Below are 22,098 nucleotides of genomic sequence, written 5' to 3' on the forward strand. Positions count from 1 at the left end.
ATGGCTATCACTCTGTTTCTTCCCTTCTCTGCTAGAAAGAAGGGCTTATACTTAATATTCCCTGTCCTTACTTCCATTTACTTTGACTTCTGCAGCCTCTTCCTGAAACCCCACCAGTGAGCTGAAGCTGGCCCCAATGAGGACACAGAAGGTCCAGTCCCTTAGTGGCATCCTCAGCCTTTCTCCCTGCATCCCTCCCAGCTGTCGACTATCCCCATTTCTCCAACCTTTGGGTACCACAACTCCACTCTCTTCTGCTTCTCGCATCCTGTAGACGGCTCCCTCCTTTTCTCCCCGACTCCCTCTGCCTCTTCAGGCCATCTCTCCACTGTGGTTGGCATCCAGGGCTCTGCTGTCAGCTCTCTCATGACCCTGACTCTGTTTACCTTCTGTTCACTTTTGACTCTCAAGTTTGGATTGGGATGTAGGGGAGGGTGAGTGAAGTCCAAGACTCTGTTTTGAGTAGAGATAACTAAGAGAATGGTGGTTTGCTTACAAGCAGCAAAGTGAAGAGGAAGAGTGGCACCAGTTGGGGCTGGAAAGGTGTGTTTTAACCTTGGGTAGAGATGTCTGGCCACAAACTGGAAAAGTGTAGAATCTGTATATTATCGATGAAATCTATGGAGGAGATGAGACTGCAAAGTGAGAAAAGAATTGGTCTGAGAATAGAATCTTGAGGATTTAGGTGAAGAGCCAGCGAAGATCACAGCGGTTTGGGAAAGGAGGGAAGGTGTGATGTCAAAGAAACAAAGAGGAAAAAAATGCAAGAAAAGCAAGTGTCAAATGTCCCAGAGGGAGTAGAAAATGTGCATGAAAAATAGCCATTCTACTTTTTTTTTTTTTTTTTTTTTTTTGGCCATTCTATTTGATGTTAGGTGATTGGTGAATTTGAAGTTCATCAGTAAGGGATATTTATGAGGTGCTTACAGTTTAAAGAATACAAGACAAAGTTTTGTTTGTCTGTTTTTTAATCTACTTAATCCAAGGCTTAAATGCAAAGTGTTTTTCCCAACAGCAAATAGATATCCAGTTAAGTGGGGTGGTAAGTGGGCAGGAGTTCAGGGACCCTCAACATATAAAACATTCCACCTACTCAAATCAGAAGTAATCTAGTCCTCTACAAAGCTGGAATCATCTCTTCTAAAACCAAGATGCCAAGCAAGACAGGAATCTTTGCCTTATTGACCTAAAGGGGAGGATGAATATATATACTCTAGGACCCCTAAGTGAACAGCCGTATGACCCTCAAGTACATCTAAGGAGATCAATCCTTGGTTTTCGATTAAGAGGCCAACCAGGCCAGCATCTTTCCTGCACCTTAACTATAAAAATAATTTTGTCCAACAAGGTGATTTGCAAATGTCTCCTTTCTGTTTCAGGGGTTCAGTCCATCAGAATTTTGTTGACTTCACTTTTGCAACTGGCAAAATAATCGGCTACATATTCACACTGAAAGGAGAAATAGATTCAAATGTAGCCATGGGTCTTAGCAACAAAGCTTCCTTAGCATTCTTACAAAAGCATTTAGGTAAGACACGGATCTTCTTTCCTGACATAAACCAGATGATTCTCAGGACAAAACTGTCTCTCTTAACTCTGCGTGAGTCTCGTTTTAACTGTTCCCAGTTGGTTTACAATGGAACACTGCAGTCCATCAGTTTGAAAACGATTGAATTCTGCTGCTTTGCATTATGCGTCATACGCAGCAAGCCTACCTGGTAGAGCTAATCGTCTTTCTGTGAAGCCTGGGGTGGATTTCCATGCTGAGGATTCGGACAGCAGAGTGCCTCAATCCCATCTCTCATTCTGACGTGGCAGCCACAGGGCAGCTCATACAGAGCACGTTGCCTCCTACATCGGGACGCAGTGTGGGTCGTTGGTGAGGCTAGGGTGCCTCCTAGCGGCACTGAACTGTTTGACACTTTCAAAAGTTTAATACGTTTCTTGCCATTTATATTTTACAGGACTTCAGAAAGATTTTGATCAGTGGGATTCTTTAATTGAAGGGGAAGATGACAATCTTATTCCAGGGACCAACATTGACACAACCAACCACCGCGCCACCCTGCAGAATGCTACAGGAATAGAGAAGCCGAATATGGATTAAAAGAGCTTTTTAAAAAATCTCGTTTAAAAACTGTCTAAAAGTGTGTGTGTGTGTGATTTTAATGTATTTTCTCAAATAACTCATATTAAAAACTGTAGGCTATGCCACAATAGTGATTGAGGCTTGGATTAAGATTTTTTTTTCCTTTAAATGGAAAGAAAGACTGCTACATGTAAGGACCATACCAGCCTAAATTTTCATTTTACTAAAATAATCCTTTTTCAGTGCCACAATAAAAAACTGAGTTTACATTATTTGAATAGAAAAATATATTAAAACTGCACAATGCCACTGAAAATGTGTTTCAATGACCTAACACGCCCTAAAAATACAACAAGAACAGATTTTCTTGCCTCTTTTTTTCTGTTATGAGCAGTAGAATTGAGTCCTAGCAACATGGTCTTCTAGGTAGGGTTTGACAGCACCTCCCTTTGACCTTGTGTCATGGTAGGAAACATTAGACCACGCAAGTAATAAAGCCATTGCTTTACCGTGGGATGAGAGCTACTGCTCAATGTCACTATGAGGACTAAACGGGAATGGATGGAGGGAAGAATACTGGTGACAAAGCAAACGCAGCAGATTAAAACAAGTTGGTAATCTGTTTGCATTTACTTTGATGGTTTACCTCTGAGGCACTCTATTTGCTAAAGAAAGGTGCATAAGACAGGACCAGGATTTCAGCCATCAACATATTACTGATTCACCCAAAGGGTGCGAAGGATAAGAAAAGCCACATTTTTAACTGCTTCATTTTCCCTTAGTTTTACTTAATGAATGTTTTTAATTTTATATGTAGTAGTGGGAGGGGAAAAGCACAATACATGGAGGTAAAAAGACAGCTGAAAGATTTGTGCACTTATGTTTCTGGGAGTCACAGAAAATGTGTTTTGTTTCCCAAGGGGTATAAAAACGTATGCCACTCATAAGTGAAGTATATTTTGGTCTAAGAATGGGCTTGTCCCTGTGAATTCTCCATAATTAAGTTTAATTAAAGCCTGTGTGAACAAGGATAATCAGTACTTAGTAAGCAGGCCCGGTTAACTGTTCTACTCTTATTCCTTTTGCCCAGTTAATAAGTAACTGTGTTTTCTGATTTGGCACTCAGGCCTATTTGAATGCTTTAATGTGAAAAATCATTCATTTGAGAAATTTGATTTCTCCTATAACTGTTCAGATTAAACATTTTTCAATAGAGTTAAACTCGTTAGCATGAAACTGACAGCTTTCTATAATCCAGCCCGATTGCATCTTGTCTGACCTTTTCTCCCAGTAATTAATTTACAACTATATCTCCTACATGAATGAGATAAATGTGTCTACTTATTATCCCAGGAACAAGCAATATACTCATCTACCTCAGTTATGTTTAATGCAAAACCCTCTCCTTTTTACTTATTGAAATTATACCCAACTTTTAAGGTTCTTAATTTTCACTATTCCTGCAAGGCTTCAGGGTTCTCATAGTGTTTTGTATACATACATTTTTTCCCCCACTCTCATGCAGCAAACCTCCTTACTCATTTTAGAGATGGATAACCATTCCAATTGTACTGATGTCCCATTCAATAGCACCTCTTTAAAATCCTTTGTGGGCAGCACATACTGATGCTGAAAGGAGAAAATAACTGCTGAAAGGATCCAATGAGGTAAGGTTTAAAAAATATAACCTACCACCCACAGTGCATACTGCGTATCTTTCAGGGAAAAGAATGAAATATTTATCAAATGCCTACTCCTTTTTAGTCACTTTATATACATTATTTCTAATGTATATAAAAACACTGCAAGACATGTTTAGTTTTGGAAGTCATAGCCACAATCTTTTCCAGAGTAATGATACCATTTTGTGTTCCCATCAGTGATGAATGGGTGGTCCAGTTTCTCCACATCCTCACCCACATTTGGTATTATTACCATTTTTTAATTTTAGCCATTCTGTTAGAGGTGCGGTATCTCATTATATTTTCAATTTGTATTTCCCTAATGACTAATGATGTTGAACATCTTTTCATATATTCGTTTCCTATTTGTATATCTTCTTCAGTGAAATGTCCGTTCATGTCTTTTGCCCATATTCTAATTGTATTGTTTGCTTTTTACTGTTGAGTTTTGAGAGTTCTTTATATGTTTTAGATACAGGTCTTTTGTTGGTTATGTGGTGTGCAAATATTTTCTATAGGTCTGCAGTTTTTTTTATTCTCTTCATAGTCTTTAGCAGAGAACCTTTTTTGTTATTTTTTTCGTTTTTCTGGAAACCACCCAAATATTTTCCATTGGAAGAACAGTTAAACCAACTGTGGTACACATATGCCACGAATGCTACTCAGCATTAAGAAGAACTTACCGATTCATGTAAAAACTGGAATGGATCGCAAGAGAATTATGCTGAGTGAAAAAGTCAATCTCAAAAAGCTACAGACTATAATTTCATTTATACATTCTTGAAATGACAAAATTATAAGGATGGAGAATAGATCAATGGTTGTCAGAGATTCGGGGTAAGCAGGTAGCTGTGACTACAGGAGGGTAGCAAGGGGAATCTGCGTAATGAAATTTTCTTACCTTCACTGTGGTGGTAGTCACACAAATCTTCACAGGTGACAAAATTGCATTGAGCTACATACACGCACACAAATGAGTGGATCCGAAACTGGTGAACATGGAAAAGGTCAGTGTATTACATCAACGTCAATTTCAGTTATGTAAGATGTTATCATAGGGAGAAACTGGGTGAGGAGGTTTCTGTATTATGTCTTACAAATGGATGTGAATCTAGAATTATTTCAAAATAAAAAGTTAAAAAAAAAACAAATACTGCAAGAAAGGTTTTATTATCCCCATTTTACGGATGAGGAAAATCAAGGTTTAAGGAAGCTATAATAACCTGCCCAGTTCACATATCTAATAAGCAGCATATAGCTAAGATTTGTTCCCAAAGCTAGGATCTATACTTTGCATACTGCCACCTATGCAAAATCATGTTTTAAAAGCATGGACTTTGAAGTTAGATGGGTCTAGGTTTGATTTGCTAGCTCTTTGATATTAGGCAAATCCTTATCTTCTCTAAAAAGCTTCAACTGTCTCACCTACAAAACATGGATAAAATTAACAGGCACCTTTGAATCAAGGATTACATGAGAAAATGCATTTAAAGTACCAAGTGACTAACACAGCAAAGCTAACATTTAATATTACTATTATATTTCCCCCAATTGTGGTTTGTTTCATGACTATAGATATTCCAGAACCACAGATATTTCCTTTTTAATGAAATGAGACCACTGCACCTTTAAGGATAAACTTTATTCAAATTTGTGTCATATTAGCATACTTCTAAATTCAAACAGAATGTTAGTCGAAACTAGACAGAAAAGCAAAGCTTCAGAAACAAAACAAAAATTTTGAAGGAGTTACTGCTAACAAGGCCATTCTCCCAAGTAGCATCATATAATATGCTTGTCATAAACCTATCATTTTCTATTTTAAACACTATACTCAGAAGAAACCAAAATAGTTTTATTTTTGCAATGTTTAGCAAAATAAATCTTCCCAACTGACTAGAAAGATAACATATTTAAAGGGAGAGGAAAGATCCCAGCTCCGTATATACAGAAACAGCACTATAAATACACTGCACAGGCAGCCTGAGATCTGTTTTGTTTTCGACACATATCAGACTTTCCAAAAACGACAAATTCTTGTGATGACGTGCTCTCAGTTTTCTCAAATATTCTGTTGGTCTGGGTGAGGTGGCACTTGGTTAAGAGCAGCGCTGACTGGCCACATTTATGGACCCACAATTACATCTCTATCATCTCCAGACCTCTTCTGAAACAAGAAGAGAAAAATTTCAGGTTGAGAAAGAAACATAAAAACAAGGAAAAAAATGTTGGTGGGGCGGTGGGGTGGTTATGCCATGGCTTCTGGGATCTTATTTCCCCAACCAGGGATCGACCCCGTGCCCTCTGCAGTAGAAGCAAGGAGTCTTAACCCCTGGACTGCAAGGGAAGTCCCAAGACAAAATTAACAGGATCCAAAGTCTTACAACATAGTATTCAAAACATTCAGGATATAATCCAAAATTACTCAATATACAAAGAATGAAGAAAGTCTAATCATTTCTCAAGATAATTAGCAGATACAAACCCTGCCATGACGAGATATTGGAACTATCAGATACAGATTTTGAAGCAAGAAGTTCAACAAACTGCAAACAGGATAAATTCAAATGTCTAGACATAGCATAACAGCATGGTATATTGCTTACTGTATAATCTTAAATGAAGAACACAGAATATAAAACTGAATGTACAAGGAAATCAACCATGTTCAAAATATGTAGATGATATGTTTATATTCCATTTAAACAGAAAGATTATTAAAGAAAACCAAACTGATCAATCTGTTTGTCTTTGGAAGGATGTATTACAGGTGATTGAACCTTTACCCTTTTTAACTTTGCCATTTTCCCAGATTTTCTGCATCGCACATATTTCATAAAGGTCACAAACGCCAAACAATTTTTCTTTTTTTTAATCCCAAAATGAAAATCAAGGAGTAAAACCTTAATAAGAGATCCTGGGCATAAAATCTAGAAACATTGTGTTATTGCTATTTTCCATTGCTATTATTACAATGTTAGTATTTTTTTCTCCATCATTCCTAAACGCAAGGGCTTTGGAAATAGTTCAAGTCACATTTCAAAATGGAGGAGAACACTCTCATTAATTACCATTTACATAAACCCATACCTCAGATGGACTCTTATCCAGTTTGGGAATACCATTCCAGACATTCTCAGGGTGCACTACCTCCTCCATACCATTTGAAAGGTTCAAAACCTACAAGAGAAAAAAATGAATACAAACTGGTAATTCCAAAAACTGTAACTGATTTATGTACCATAACAACCTTTTTTAAAATGAAATACTTTAAAAGGCAATTAAAATGAGTTTGTTAAACCCCATTATTACATTTCAACTCAATGGTTTATCAGCCCCAAAAAACACATATTGAGTACCCATGCCTAGAGATCATAACACTGAGTATCCATGCCTAGAGACGGATAATATTTAGATCTCAAGAAATTCAAGATTTGATGCAGAAACAGACCACTAATCAGATAACTGCAATACAAGGTAGGAAGTACAGACTCCTGGAACAGGAGGCATAGGAATACAACATAGGTATAATGCTTTTTGTGGGGGAGAGGGTGAAGAGATGGAGAGATTTAGAAAATAATGCTAGTGAATGCTTCCTGGAAGAGGCAATGGCTAATCTTTTAAAGATAAGTGGAAATTAACCGGTTTGGGAGGGGGATAGAATACAAGGAAACAGAACTGCATTCTTAAGTACATCAAAGAAGCCAAACACACAGTGTATATAAGAGAAATCAAGCAGCATGGTGCCCATCTAAGATACAAAACTCAAAGGAGTAAGACCTAAGGCTGGAAAGCTACATGGCTGCTCAACCCCAGAGAACCTTCTATGGCATGTTACTGACTTTTCTCTTCCAGACCAGTGGTTCTCCAATTTTCATGGTGCAAGACTGAACATTCCTAATCCTTCCCCTAGAAATTCTCCATCAGCTAGCTAGGGCAAGCTTCAGGAATCTACATTTAAGAAATGTGCCAGGTGATTCTGATACAGGTGGTTTTCAGACCACAGGAAAAACACAATCTACTGGAGGTTTCCAGGAGGTTTTACACAAGGGAATGATGGAGTGAGATTTACATTTGACAAACTTCACACTGGCGATGTGGAGAATCAACTGAAGGAAGACTTAAAGTAAACCAAGAGAAGCTTATTAGGGGAATCTAGCTGTGAAACAAGAGACTTAAGCAAGACAGTGCCATTAGGTATAAAAAGTTTTAACTAAGAGGTAACAAGTGAAAAGTGCAGAGTTCAGTGGCTGAGAGAGGATTTCAGAAGTAAGGGAGATGAAAGAGCCTTGGGTGCTTCTATACGAACTTTTTAAATGATTTTTGCACTGCATCAAATTATCGGGGGAATGGGCAGGTAAATAATCTGTTCCATTGGATTTTCTAGTCTGATAAAGTTTGGTAAAATTTCATTAACTATTTGCAAGTACACTTTGAGACAAAGTACTTCAATTTTACATACCCTTGTGCCTTCTTCAGCTATTTCCAAAATCTCACATTTAGACCATGTGTTTCTTAGACTTGACCACACAACACATTTGGATCCGACAGTAAATCGTTTTAAAGTGTAGGTGTTCTCTGGTTGAGCTGCCAGATTGAATAAAGCAAGACTCAGTGCATCCCTCTTAATTTCTTAATGTTAGACACACAAGCAAAGCATTTCTCTAATGTGCATTTACTGTTCTCGTAGCGTCAATATCACGCATGGTACATGTTCTAAGTCTGTCTCCCTCCCTCGATTTCATTTTTAAGTTCTTCCAGTATCCCCTCCTCCTTATCGCTTTCCTCAAAAAACACAACCACGATGTGATGTTTAAGAATGTGAATCTGATTGCTAACGTTGAAAGTTACTACTTAAAGCTGGCTATCATTGCCACGTGTAATGTGGTCTGTGCTTACAACAGCCATTTCTACAGCAAAGCAGCATGGTACATATGAGCAGACATTTTTATCACAAAGCTGTTACTTGTTATCATTAAAATGTGGCAACGAGAACTAAAAATCCAGGGTGGCATTTAAATAAATTACCACAGATCCACCAGATGGCATACTGCAAAACCAAAATATTTTGAAAGCATATTTAAGGGATTAAAACACAGGATTCAACACTGTACGTATATTCTCTATTTAGCTTTTAAAACTGTATATAAGTAGACACACACAGAGAGGGTGAGGGACAGCAGGAAGGAAGTATATACACCACTGTAGCACTCGCAGTGGTCATTTCTTGGTGGTGGGATTATGATGGTTTTCGTTCTCCTCAGTCTACTGTTTTCTCTATTTTGTACAATGGCTCAAATCTAACAATATAAAAATTGACATTTAAAAAGTCTAACATTGATTATTTTTAAAAACCCTAAAAGAGAGCCATTTTGTGTAACTTTCAAATCAGTAATTAGCCAAGAAAATAGCAGCAAAAACAATTTCTAAAAAAGTTAACGACAATAAATGTTCTCCAATATTTACTCATGGCTGTTAACTTTCTTGGTTAATAGAGTCTCCCTAACTGTTTTTTTTTTAAGGGTTTCTAAATGAAGGGCAAGGTATGTGCATGAAGCCAAACAGCTACATTTTAAAACTCTGCTAAAATGATCCCTCCTGTAAATTCGTGCCTACATGATGTTTGGCAAAGGAGCACTACGTTTCTTCAAAAATTTTCCGAAAAACATAACCCCTTGATTTTAGAAATGAATTGTTTACATTTTAAATGTGATTCCTTTTGGAGACACAGATTTTAAGCATTCTATTTTTAAAAGCAAAATTAATAAATCAGCATTTCACCCAGCATACAGAGTATTATTTTCACATTGATTTCACCACTTAATACTCCCACGTTTAAAATACGCTTTGTAAAATCCAAATCTGATTCTCCTTTCAGGTTTTAATCTTCCTTCCCTCAAATTAATTTTTTAAAAATTCAAATAAGAATTATTCTCTTTCCTGTAAGAGAAATAAGTACTTTCCACTAAGTTGAATAAACGCAAGTGGAAAACACACACACACACACACACACACACATACATACCTGAGACATGATCTGGTAAAGCATGATTGTGTTGCTTTCTGTCTCCGGATTCTTCTTCAGAAAACAGGGAGTTCAATGATGACACATCATCCCTGTTTGTATATTCTGTAAATTCTTCTTTATAGATACTCATTTCAACCTGCATCTTGGCATCACAAGCCTTTCCGCACAGGGGCAGCCTATGCTCCTCAAAGCATTCCACACAACTGGACCCTCTTGCATCCTCAGCACACAGAGATTCTTGGGCTTTCTGACTAACTCTTAAAGACAAAGGGTTTATCTTGTCCTCTAGACACAGCTGGGCTGTAGGTAGTTCTAGTTCAGGCTGTTTCTCGGCTTCACAGTTAAGGGGCAGTTGCCCTGGCGATGGTGGCTGGGTTGCCGCTGGGTCACAGCCTTGGGGAAGAGGCATGGACGGAGGCACCAGGCTCAGCTCTTCTTTTTCTTCGTCCCCGACTAGGGAGTGCTGCAATTCAATGGATTCCAGCTCCAGGAATTCTTTGGACTCATCATCAGGAGAAAGCGGTACCTCCAGAGAATTCAGTTCCAGTATCTCCTTTGTTTCGCTGGCATGTGGTAATAACGTGTTCAATCCTGTAATTAGGTATTTATCATCAAACTCTGCTTTGTCCCCCAAATGGCACTTGATTTCACCTTCCAGCATCACAGTGTCAATTTTACCTTCGCCTGGGTTTTCAGAAGCTTCAAAAACACTGTCAGTTTCGGCGTTGTAGAATTTACCTGATTTGGTTTCAATGACGTTTAAGTCTTTGTCAGTTCTTTCCAAGAACTTACCTGTCTGTGATTCGACATAGAGGGTTTTCTCTTGACTAGCTTTACTACTTGGTTTCTGAAGTCCAACATCGGGGCTGGGGGACCCAAGAGCTCTCTTTATGTCTGGGCCATTTTCTTCATAAGGCAGGTCACTGTTACTCACACCAATCTCAGAATATTTCTTCATTTTCTCACTAATACTTTCGCCTTTGCTTTTCAAGTCAACGATGGCTAAAGGGATATCACAAACATCTCTTTTGATTTCTAATACTGTTATCTCCAACACATCTTCTGTTACTATTTCATAAAAGTAGTCATTTCCCTCTTGAGGACATGTACCTTCTGAAATACTAAATCCTGAGAGGCAACATGGGAAGGCTTGCATGGGAACCGCCAATAGTTCAGAAGGGATGTTCCGGAGTGCTTTGGGGTCCACACAGTCTTCAACATTTCCAAAGTCCACAAGCCTGACGGACACAAGATAATCTTCACAAATACTGGTGACAAGTGCCCTATAATAATGCCCGTCTTCTCTGTATCTCACGATGCAGGGATCTCCAAGTTGAGGGCAGGGGATACAGCTTCTCCAATCTGTCACCTGCTCTCCAGCAGTTTGTACTTCCACTTCTAAGTACTGAAGTTTCTCTGTGTCTGCAAACTGACACCAAAAATATTCAGGTCCATCGATCACTGTGGCATAAGCTCTTATCATCTTCATCTTTGGATTATACCAGTTAAGAAATACAGAAGTGTCTACGTCTGTTTTGTTGACGGACTTTGAACAGTCATCTTTAAGTATTTGGGTAGAAAGTCCTATTTGAGATTTTTCACTGAAAGCATATCTGCTCATCATGTCGTCTGCTATGATCCCGTGTTCATCAGCGAGAATAACTTCCCATTTGTCTTGGAACTGAACAAATTCGCATCTTATTTGAGCCTCATCTGTCCTTCGGGAAAAGTCATGTATCATTTTCTTATGGTTTAAAATCTCAGGAACCCAAAGTCCCCTTAAGGAGCAGTGAATGCACAGTCCTGGTAACAGTGCATTAACAAGGTCAAGTTTGCCTATTGTGTTGGTGCGAACCACGGAAACATTGCCGTAATCTATAAACTGCACAGAGAGAAGGTCATCAGATTGTTGTTCCTTGACCACAGCACGATACCATAAATTGTCTTCTGGGAAAACAGCACATATTATATCTCCTCTTTGCAAAGGTGGACCCGCATAATATTCAGGCCTTGTTCTAACATCGTTTAACCTCTCTGAAAGACGATGAATTTCAGCCTCATCTTTTGTTAGTTGAACGTAAAAGTCTGAAAGGTCATTTATATGAGAAACATACACAGTTGTTTTAAAGCCAGGCATTATAGTCTTCTGAGGGAACTCAGAAAATTTTAGAGGCAAAGCTTTGTTACCTGAATCTGTGATTTTTCTCTCTGAAAGGGTGGCTTCTAGTTTTGCGGTTTTCAAAGGGGGCTCAGACAAACTTTCTAATTTCTTTTCTACTGTTAATGGAGACACTTGATTATTTTCATTTCCCACAAAGTCCTGACATTGAGTGACTGAGTCTGTCTTCATTGAATTGCATAAAAATTTGAGTTCCTTACATGCTAAAGCGATCTTAGGTTTGTATGATTTTCCTAAGATCGCCATACTGTCTGATTTGTTCTCTACTGCTTTATTTAAATACTCTGTAGGTGATAACGTCACAGCTTCCTTTTTTGCTTCAAGAGTTTCAGTTGTAGAGAGGAGTGATTCTTTTGTTCTCCCACATTTGCAACCCAGGAGCCCTAACTTCTCATTAATATTAGCATTAATTTGAATACTGTCATTGTATAGTTCTACAATCAGTCTTCCATCTGGATCTTTTGCTACGATTAAAGCCTTCAGTGGCTTATCTAAAATAGTCTCCCGAAACCACGTTGTAACTTCTTGTGGTATATGATCAGGAATATCAGATAATGAACACTTAAAGGCTTGCATGGGCAAAAGTAAGACATCATACGCATCACTAGGTATTGGAAGCAGGTCATTATTTGTAACCACATAAATGTTCCCAAAATCAACAAAGAAGACTTTCTTTGTTTCTTTTTCTATGATTATCCCCCTATACCAGTTTCCGTCAGTATACCTGGCAAGGCACAATGTGCTGGGGACAAAGGGAGATGTTTTTAAATTCAGCAAAACTTTACTTAATTGTGTAATATGACATGACAACTGTTCTAAAATATTTGCATTTCTTCTCAGCTGGCAATAAAATGTCCAAGGGTCATCAACATGTGTTATATACACTGATTCTTCACTTCCGATTTTCATATCATGTGTAGAATAGTAGTAAGAATGGAGCTGAACAGAGGACTCCAGAGGATTCTGGAGTTTTACTGGTCTTGCAAGTTTCTTTTCTACCAAAACATGGCATGCGCTCTGGAAAGGTGTTAGCAAATCCACAACATTAAACAGTTCTTCATCGCGAATGGAAGCCAAAGCAAAGATTGTGCATTTTAATTTTAGACTGTGCTCCCGTGCACTATCTACAAATTCACTAAAAGCTTGTACTGCCTTTTCACCCCAAACAAAGGGATTGCGATCCATTGGTTGAATTAAATTATAAAGGCTGCACCTAAAAGCCTGAGCCTGAACCTTGAGAAACTCTTCACTAATTGAATAAACATTCTTCACAGATACCGTTTCTTCGTCTCCATAATCTACAAATATGACGTGGACATGCTCTGAAGATTGTGCCCCCATAATCAGAGCTCTGGACCACTGCCCACTTGCTTTTCGCTTTGCCAAACAAGCAGGGGTGGTTCCCTGGTGGGGAGGAGCTGTATTCTTGCAATAGTCCTGAATACTACACATTAGCGCTTTAAATCTTTGCATGTTCCTGGTCAGCTGGCACCAGAAATAGCCAGGGTTTTCGACATAAGACACTTCGACTTCTACTGTACTTCCAACTTGTAGCTCTCCATTACGAGAAAAGCCTGGCTTAATTTCCCAGAAATTCTGTATAAGAGGAGAATAAACAGACACTCTTTTCTCTTCCTCCTGCACAACTAGTCCAGTTGAAACATTTGTCACAACTGTTGTGTCCGTCACGGCTTCGGGAACAGCTGTGGTTTTACCCTCTCTCTTGGCTTTGTGTTCTACTTCCATTTTGGCAGAAGACATTTTATTCTTGTCTGCAGTACAATGGTTTGAAACATGCCCTGGAGAGTGGGCACTTATGGAAAAATTTTCCTTTGTTTCAAATTCCTGGTACTTGGCAAATCCAGCTTGAGCCATTACCTTACTAATGTTTTCTTCCCCTGTTCTCGATTCATCAAGAATCTCAATAACATACTGACTATCCTGCTTATCAAGGACATGGATAACTAATTCTTTGTGGAGCACAGTCTTTTTAAAAAAGGAAATTGCCTCCTGGCTCCAATTTTTCCCCGAAGGCCAAATATCAGCCAGAGTGCACCGCAGGGCCAGTATTGGTAGCCGCCTAAACTGGGGGAGAAGCATCCTCACGGCATACCGGTCCACATTTTCTGAATTGCCCCGGTCAACTAAGAATACGTCCACACTCTTGTCATCTAATCGGGTGACCATAGCCCGATAATAGCCATTTTCCTTCCATTTCACACAGCAAAGATCACTGGCTTCGGGTTTCAAAACGACACCATCCAGCTTACTGGCGGAGGCATAGAAACTGCACATTCTCCTCGTTAATTTGTTGAAGGTGCCGTTGTGTTTCCTCAACCTAATCCAAAACTCAGAAGGATTTTTCACAAACTCCACCTCGGCATCATAGAAGGCGTTCATCTTTAACCTGATAGATCTCAAGGCTGGGAGTGAAATCTCTTCATCCACTTCTTCAGCAAGAGACTGAGACTGAAAAGCTGTTTCCGGTTTCTCCTCCTCCTCGTCCTCTTCCTCTTCCTCTATCCCCTGGCTCTGAAGGAATCGCTCAGCCAAGCAACAGGACTGTACTCCGAACACACAGTTAAGGTTAATCCCATCTTCTCCATACAGAGTGACATAATACACATGCTCAAAGGAACAGTAGAATTCAATCTTTGCGTTCACTGCCTGGCCCAGAATCAATGCCTTCAGGCCACTGACCTGTGACCGAGACCAGCCTCTGCCACCGTCCCAGAGTCCGTACAAAGCGCAAGGGTAGGTCACCACAGGCATGCGAAAATATTCGGGCAGCAAGTAGCGAAGGCTGCTACAACTCACTAACTCCTTCCTTCCGTAGTCGACGTGAAGCACCTGGGCGCAGCGCTGGGGCCGGAAAGTCTCAAGCAGGAGCGCCCTGTACCAGTGTCCATTCAACCCGCAGGCTGCGCACGGAGAGCCCGGCTTGTCTGGGCTCTCCTCTCTCCCCTCCCAGGGGGCACTGGTAGAGGGCTCATCCCCTGTCCCCGGGGAACCGCGGTATATCTGGGCCATGCTCTCGGAGAGGCGGTGGATCTCCTGCGAGAGGCTGCGGAGCTGGCAGTGAAGGCGGTGGGGGTGGCACACCTGGGTGACCACCACGGGCTCCGTCACACCCAGCTGCAGCTGGGGGTAGAAGTAATCCAGGCCAGGCTGCTCCTGCCTGGGCGGGATTCGCGGGACGACCGGGGCCCCGGGGCCCAGGACAGCCGCGGTGGCCGAGAGGTAGCGCTTGAGCAGGGAGCGGAAGAGGCCGTCCGGCACCTGGCGGGCCAGGCCGAGCGCCTGCATCTGCTGGTACAGCTCGGGCACCTCCAGGAGGACCAGGCGGCGGAGCAGCAGCACGTCCAGGACGCGCCCGTGCACCTCCTTGCCCTGCAGGTTGCTAAGGAAGTCCACGGCGCCGGCCGCCCAGTGCTGGGGCTCGCCCCCGCCCGGCCCGCCGCCGCCCGCGGGCACCAGGCCGGCCAGCACGCAGCCCAGCACCTCCGACGGCAGGTGGAAGAACTCGCTGCGCCCGGGCGCCAGAGAGCCCGCGCCGGCCGTGATGGTGCGGCCCTCGTCCAGCAGGAAGACCCGGCTCTCCTGCGCCTGCCGGCTGACCACGCGGCCGCGGTGCCACCGCAGCCCCACCTGCACCAGGCACAGCTCGCCCGGCGAGGCCGAGGCGCCGCTCGGCGCCCAGGGGCCGCGCCCCGCCGCCGCCGCTTCCTGGATCTCCTGGCTCAGCCGCACGTAGTCGTCCCGCCGCTCGCCCACCCGCCCCCAGAGCTGCACGGGGATCACCTCGGGCTGCACGTCCACGAAGGACACCCGCAGCACCAGCGAGGCCCCCGGCGTCGGCAGCCCGGGCGTGGAGCACATCCCGGCCGCGCCGCTAGGAGGAGAGGCCGGCAGACGCGGGCTCACAGGACACAGGGGTTGGGGAGGGCCCCCGGCCAGCCGCCCCCGCCGCAGCGCCGCCGCCGGCCCTCCCGGACTCGCGCCGACTGGTAAGACCCAGCGGCCTGCCCAACCGCCCGCGGTTGCGCCGCCGCGCAGGCATTTGCAGCGCGAGGCGCCCCGGCTTCCGGCCACGGGCGGCCGGCGGGCCTGCGTGGGCGGTGGGGCGGAGCCGGGCCGCGGGGCGGCGGCGGGGACGCGAGCCGCGGGCGCAGGAGGGGCCTCGAGGGCCTAGACGTGGCGGCATCCGGACGCCACCTGCCTCCGCCTCTGGAGCACGCGCGGCGTCGGCCGGGCCCGGGGCCGCGGGGAGGCCCGGACCATCTCCTTTTGGACCGTCCGACCGACACCGACGGAGCCCGGCGAGCCCGGCGCGGGGCTAACAGCCATCGCAGAGCCGGGAAGGAGAATGGGAGGCGCCAACGGCACGTGGTGGGCGTTGGGCCGGAACTGTCCGCGGCCCGCGGCGCTCCCCGGTGCGGTGGCGCTTGAGCCCCCGGGGCAGGGCGGTGGCTGTGCGCTCTCAGCGCAGTGGCCTCCAGCAGGTCGCTGACCGTCTCTTCTGTGAACCTGTTTGATCGTCTGATGGACCCAGTTGTGATGAGGGTGAAATTAAATAAAGTTTTAGCGTATATGGAGACTGTTAAATGCTGCTCTCCCCACGATGACCCGGTGTGAGTTTCTTTGCTGTTTTGTTCGCGCACTTTGCAGGCGTTTAGTCTCCATTCACGCGCGGAGCTGGCGCAGAACTGGACTCGGAGAAGGGGGTCAAGAGTCATGGAAGAAACATGACTTCCAAGGCTTGCTGGATCTGCTGTGGCGGAGGACCTCTTGCCTGGACTCGCGTTCTTTTTCCCACCTACATCTTACCGAGGTAACCCTTAGGAGACTCTGTCAATGAGAAGGGGAATGGAAAAGTGCAGGCAAACTGGGCGTAACTCCCAGAGTTACTACATTTGCGTTGAAATGTTTATTCATTGGCAAAGTTAGGCACATTCATAGGGGGTTCTCATAGTTTCTCATATTTCTCCACTTCACTTTTTCACATTTGGAAATGTCATCAAATATTTTAATAGATAAAATCCAGACAGTGCTTCACGTAACCCTGGCCTGACAGTGTAAATCTCAGCGTCCTCAGCCTATCCAGGTTAGAGGTTGCCACGTGCTTCCAAAGCCTCTGGGTGCCTGCTGTGCAGTTTCACATTGTGTGGCAGTTGTCTTTGATCACTTTGTCATCCCATCAGCTTGAAAGCTCCTTTTGGCAAGAACTGTTTGTTGCATCCTTGGAATCTAGCATGGGGCTGAATACTTGCTGAATGAATATATGAAAGAATGTTTGATTTATCTAAAAAGCTAGACTTTTACCTGAGAAACTCAAAACTCATCCTTGAGAACTCAGTTCAATTTTCCAAATTTTCTCTAATGTTTTACATTAATAATGGGAGAAAAATAACCATCTGGCCTAAACACATGTACAAAGATCTAACTCAAGTGTCTTTCTCATGACTTTACTATTCTCAGGCAGAATTGCTTACTCACTCCTTTTAAGTATGTCTATGATATTACCTATCACATCTTGCAATTGATTCATATTTCTCCGTTCTACCAGAGTGTGAACTTCTTGAAAGCAGGAACTCTTCTCATTTATTTTTGTATTCTCAGTGCCCCGAACAGTGCTGGACTTTTAGTGAGCACACAATATCTGTTTAACAACAACAAAAAAAATAGATAATCCGGGACTATGTCCTTCATGGTGGAAAGAAGTTCATTATAAAATGGTCTTACTATCATTTGGGGTTGTTTGAGCACAACTTGGAATCATGGTTTCAATTAATTCTCTATTTCATTTCAAGCTGTATAACCCAGCTCTTACAGAGACCACAGGAATGTAGATAACAATCTAAGCAAATGACTTCTGTTTCCTATTTAACTTGCCTTCACCCTTTTTCTGTAACTCAGGGCCTCTGATCCTCGATGTCAAGGTGTATCTTGCAGCTGATGGGTTGATCAGAGCCCTTTCCTCACATCCTCCTGGATATTTCCAGTGTCCTGCCTCAGCTGTGTCTGGGATAGATAGTTTTACTTTGCTCTGTCTTGCTCTGCTGCTGAACAGGGATCTTTAAAAATCAGACCATTGCACTGATTAAAGTGCAAGAAGATTAAATTCCTGCTCCACGTTTCCCATACTTTATTAAGCAGAATATCTTGAGTTCCATAAAAAATAAAAAAACTTCCCTCCTCTTAGGCTTAGAGGGTCTTGGCCTCAGAAAAAAGTGAGAGAGGGAGTAATCTTTTACAAGATCCTTTTACATATATTTACAAGATCCTTTTACAAATATTTAATAAGAGTTAAAAGAGAAAAGGATAAGGTGAGGGATAGAATGTTTCTGAGGGATATTTGGACACTATATTGTGAGTTATTCCAGTATTTTTTATGGAAAAAATGCAGAGAAATTGGGCAAAACATATAAAATCATATTTATTCTGTGCTCTTATATCTGTATATAGGGAACTCTAAGCAGAAACATGTACACTTTAGACTCTATAGTTGCTACACCACTAACTAGCCCTGTGTAAAGATGCTTACTTAGAAATTACTGTTTAATAGATATTTTAAAAAAATTATTCAAGTGAGAGATAGCCTGTTAAGAGAATGAAAAGCTCAAAGACAGGGAAAAAATATGTGCAAACCACGTCTGACGAAGGACTTGTATCTGCAGTATATAAAGTACTCCCGAAACTTAGTAAAAAAAAAAAAATCGAAAATGGGCAAAAGATATGAAAAGACATTTCACTGAAGAGGATGTACAGATGGTGAGAGAAATATGAAAAGATGTTCAATATTATTAGGTATTAGGGAAAAGCAAATTAAAACCATAAGCATATATCATGGCAAACCTAGGATAATTTGTAAATTAAAACAATAGTGACAAATATCAACCCTGACCAGAATGTGGAGAAACTGGATCACTCATATTGCTGGTGGGAATGTAAAATGGTAGGGCCACTTTTTAAAAACGAAATATGTACTTGCCATATGACCTAGTGATTGCACTCTTGGGCATTTATCCCAGAAAAATGAACACTATGTCCACGCAAAAATGGCTACACAAATGTTTAGAGCAGCTACGAGGGTGAGTCAAAAATTATCCACACTCTGGCTGTAGAATTTAATTAAGTTTTAGAAAAGGCAAATATATAATTTTTCAACATAATCTCCTTGCTTTTCAATACACTTTGTCCATCTGTCAACAAGCTTTCATATTCCCTCATTAAAAACTGTTTTAGGCTGAGCTGCGAGCCACAAATGCACTGCTGTCTTCACTTCATCAGAAGTGAATCTTGGCAACCTCTGTCCTGGTAACCATTGTCCCTATAGTTTTTCCTTTTCCGGAATTCATATAAATGGAACCATACAGTTTATAGCCTCTTGTGTCTGACCTCCATCACTTAGCATAATGCCTTTAAATTCATCCATGTTATCTGTATCAGTAGTTTATTTTGATGATTGAATAGTTTTTCACTGTATAGAAATACATTTATACACTAGATAATGGACTTTCAGGTTATTTCCAATTTGCGGTGATTGTGTAACTGTGTAAACATTTATGTACATGTTTTTGTGTTGACATAAGTTTTTATTTCTCTTGGGTAAATACTAGGAGTGGGATTGCTGGATCATGTAGTAAATGTATGTTAACCTTATAAGAGACTGTCAAATTATTTTCCAAAATACCATCGTTTTGCATTCCCACTGACACATGAGCTGTTGTTCTGCATCCTCATCAGCACTGGATATTGTCAGTCTTTCTCATTTTAGCATTCTTTTTGTCTGTAATGGTATCTTACTGTGGTTTTAATTTGTAATTTTTAATGATGTGGAACATTCTTCATGTGCTTATCTGCCATCATGTATCTTCTTTGGTAAGAGTATCTGATCAACTCCTTTGCCAGTTTTTAAAGGTATTGTCACCTTATTGAGTTGTAAGAGTTCTTAGGTATTCTGGATACACGTTTTGCTGTCAGATATATATTCTGAATATATTTTCTCTCAGTGTATGGCTTGTCAATTTCTGAATAGTGTCCTTTGAAAAAATAAAGTTTGTAATTTTGATGAAATCAAATTATTTACATACTCTTTTCTAGGTGGTAGTTTTTGAGTCCCAAGAAATTTTTGCCCAAACCAAGGTTAAAAAAAAAAACAAAAACAAGAACCAACCAACAAACAAAAACACCTCAAAGGTTTCTTCTAGCAGTTTATAATTTTAGCTCTTGTTTTTAAGTCTATGATCCATTTTTAATTTAATTTTGAATGTGCTGTGAGAGAAAGATTAAGGGTTTTATTTTTTTATTTTTGCACATGGATATCTAATTGTTCTAGTGCTATTTGTAGTAGAGTATACTTTTCTAATTAAATTACCTTGGCACTTTTGCCAAAAATTAGTTGAGCATATGTGAGTGCGTCTATTCCCTGACTCTCTATTCTATATCTGTCTTTATGCCAATATCACACTGTCTTGATTATTATCCAGACTGCTTAAAAGTCAAATTTGAAATTAGGTAGTGCTAATCCTTCAATTTTGTTATTTTTCCTCAAAACTGTTTTGGCTATTCAAGGTCTTAGCTTTTCCATACGTATTGTAGAATACACTTGTCAGTTTCTTTAAAAAAAAAAAAATCCCGCTGGGATTTTTATTAGGATTGCAGTGTAGACAGAGATCAATTTGAGAATTGACTGTTGAGCAATATCAAGTTTTCCAATCCACAGACATAATTTCTCTCTCCGTTAATTGAAGGCTTCTTTACATTCTCTCAGCACTGTTTTATAGTTCTCAGTGAACAAGTCTTGCATATAGTTTGTTAGGTTTATCCCTAAGTTCTGTATGTTTTTTGATGTTATTGTAAATAATAATGATTTTTAAAAAAATTGTTTCCAATTTTTTACTGCTAGTATATAGCAGTATATTTTTGTATATTGACCTTATATCTTGTGATTTTCTAAGACTCATTAATTCTGGTAGCTTTTTTTTTTTTTTTTTGGTAAATTCCTTGGGAATTTGCACAATTCTACACAATGATATCAGCTATGAATAAAGGCAGTTTTATTTTTTCCTTTCCACTATATATACCCTTCATTTCTTTTTGTTGCCTCATTATAAATGGCTAAGACCTCCAGTACAGTTTTGACTGGAAATGGTGAAAATATTCTTGTTTCTGATTTAGGGAGAAAGCCTTTCATTTTTCACCAGTGTGATGTTAGTTGTAGGTTTCACTTAGTCCCTTTCATCAGGTTGAAGAAGTTCCAGTCTGCTCCTAGTTTGTTGAGAGCTCTTGTCATGAAAGGATATTGAGTTTTATCGTATACCAATTCACATTCTATTGAGGTAAATTTTGTTTGTTAATAAGTTGAATTATATTGATTGATATTTGAATGCTGAAGCAACCTTATACTCCTGGGATAAACTCCACTTAGATATGATGTTATTATCCTTTTTATAATGCTGAATTCAATTTGCTAATATTTTTTCACATTTATATTCATGGGTTTTTTATTTCAGATTTTTTCTATTGTAGTAAAGTATACATAACATAAAACCTACCATTGTAACCATTTTTAAGTGTACATTTCAAAGACATTAATTACATTCACATTGTTGTGCAACCGTCACCACTGTCCACTTCCAGAGCTTTTCATCATCCCAGACTGAAACACTGTACCAATTAAATACTAACTTCTTTCTCCCTCCTTCCAGCCCTGGTAGCCACTATTCTACTCTCTGGTTCTATGAATTTGATTATTCTAGGTATCTCATATAAGTAGAACCATATAATACACGCCAATTTGTGTCTGGCTTATTTCACTCATCATGTTTTCAAGATTTATCCATGTCGTAACACATCTCAGAATTTCCTTCCTATTTTTAAGGCTGAATAATATCTCATTGTATGTATATACCACATTTTGTTTATCCATTCATCCATTCATCTGTCAGTGGACATTTAGACTGTTTCCACCTTTTGGTTATGTGAAAATGTTGCTATGAACACTGGTGTACAAATATCTGTTCAAGTCCCTGATCTCAATTTTTTTGGGTTATACCCAGACATGGAATTGTTGGATCCTATGATAATTCTGTTTAATTTTTTGAGGAAACCCCATACT

The 22,098-nt window shown here is 40.8% G+C and overlaps 2 protein-coding genes across 6 annotated transcripts in view; one reads left to right on the plus strand and one right to left on the minus strand.

Annotated features, from left to right (window-relative positions):
• The window catches only part of PLA2G7 (phospholipase A2 group VII), a 36,980-nt gene extending 34,753 nt beyond the window's left edge, over positions 1-2,227 (plus strand). For all 4 annotated transcript variants that reach the window (XM_057700276.1, XM_057700278.1, XM_057700280.1 and 1 more), the window contains 2 exons: positions 1,380-1,528; positions 1,965-2,227. In XM_057700276.1, coding sequence (XP_057556259.1) covers positions 1,380-1,528; positions 1,965-2,107 — 292 coding nt within the window. In that variant the 3' untranslated portion in view covers positions 2,108-2,227. The remainder of the gene's footprint in view (positions 1-1,379; positions 1,529-1,964) is intronic.
• A 3,109-nt stretch (positions 2,228-5,336) lies between these two features.
• On the minus strand, positions 5,337-16,011 carry TDRD6 (tudor domain containing 6). Of its 2 annotated transcripts, none has more exons than XM_057699534.1 (4): positions 9,797-16,011; positions 8,234-8,358; positions 6,862-6,951; positions 5,337-5,935 (listed from the first exon to the last, which is right to left on the minus strand). In XM_057699534.1, the coding sequence occupies exons 1-4, from the start codon at positions 15,855-15,857 to the stop codon at positions 5,897-5,899; spliced, it is 6,315 nt and encodes a 2,104-aa protein (XP_057555517.1). In that variant the 5' UTR covers positions 15,858-16,011; the 3' UTR covers positions 5,337-5,896. The 2 variants fall into 2 exon arrangements, with proteins under 2 accessions (XP_057555517.1, XP_057555516.1); XM_057699533.1 differs by having other exon boundaries at positions 5,337-5,938.
• Between the last annotated feature and the right edge of the window lie 6,087 nt (positions 16,012-22,098).

This window comes from Hippopotamus amphibius, chromosome 11, assembly GCF_030028045.1.
Source record: "Hippopotamus amphibius kiboko isolate mHipAmp2 chromosome 11, mHipAmp2.hap2, whole genome shotgun sequence".
NCBI lineage: Eukaryota > Metazoa > Chordata > Mammalia > Artiodactyla > Hippopotamidae > Hippopotamus > Hippopotamus amphibius.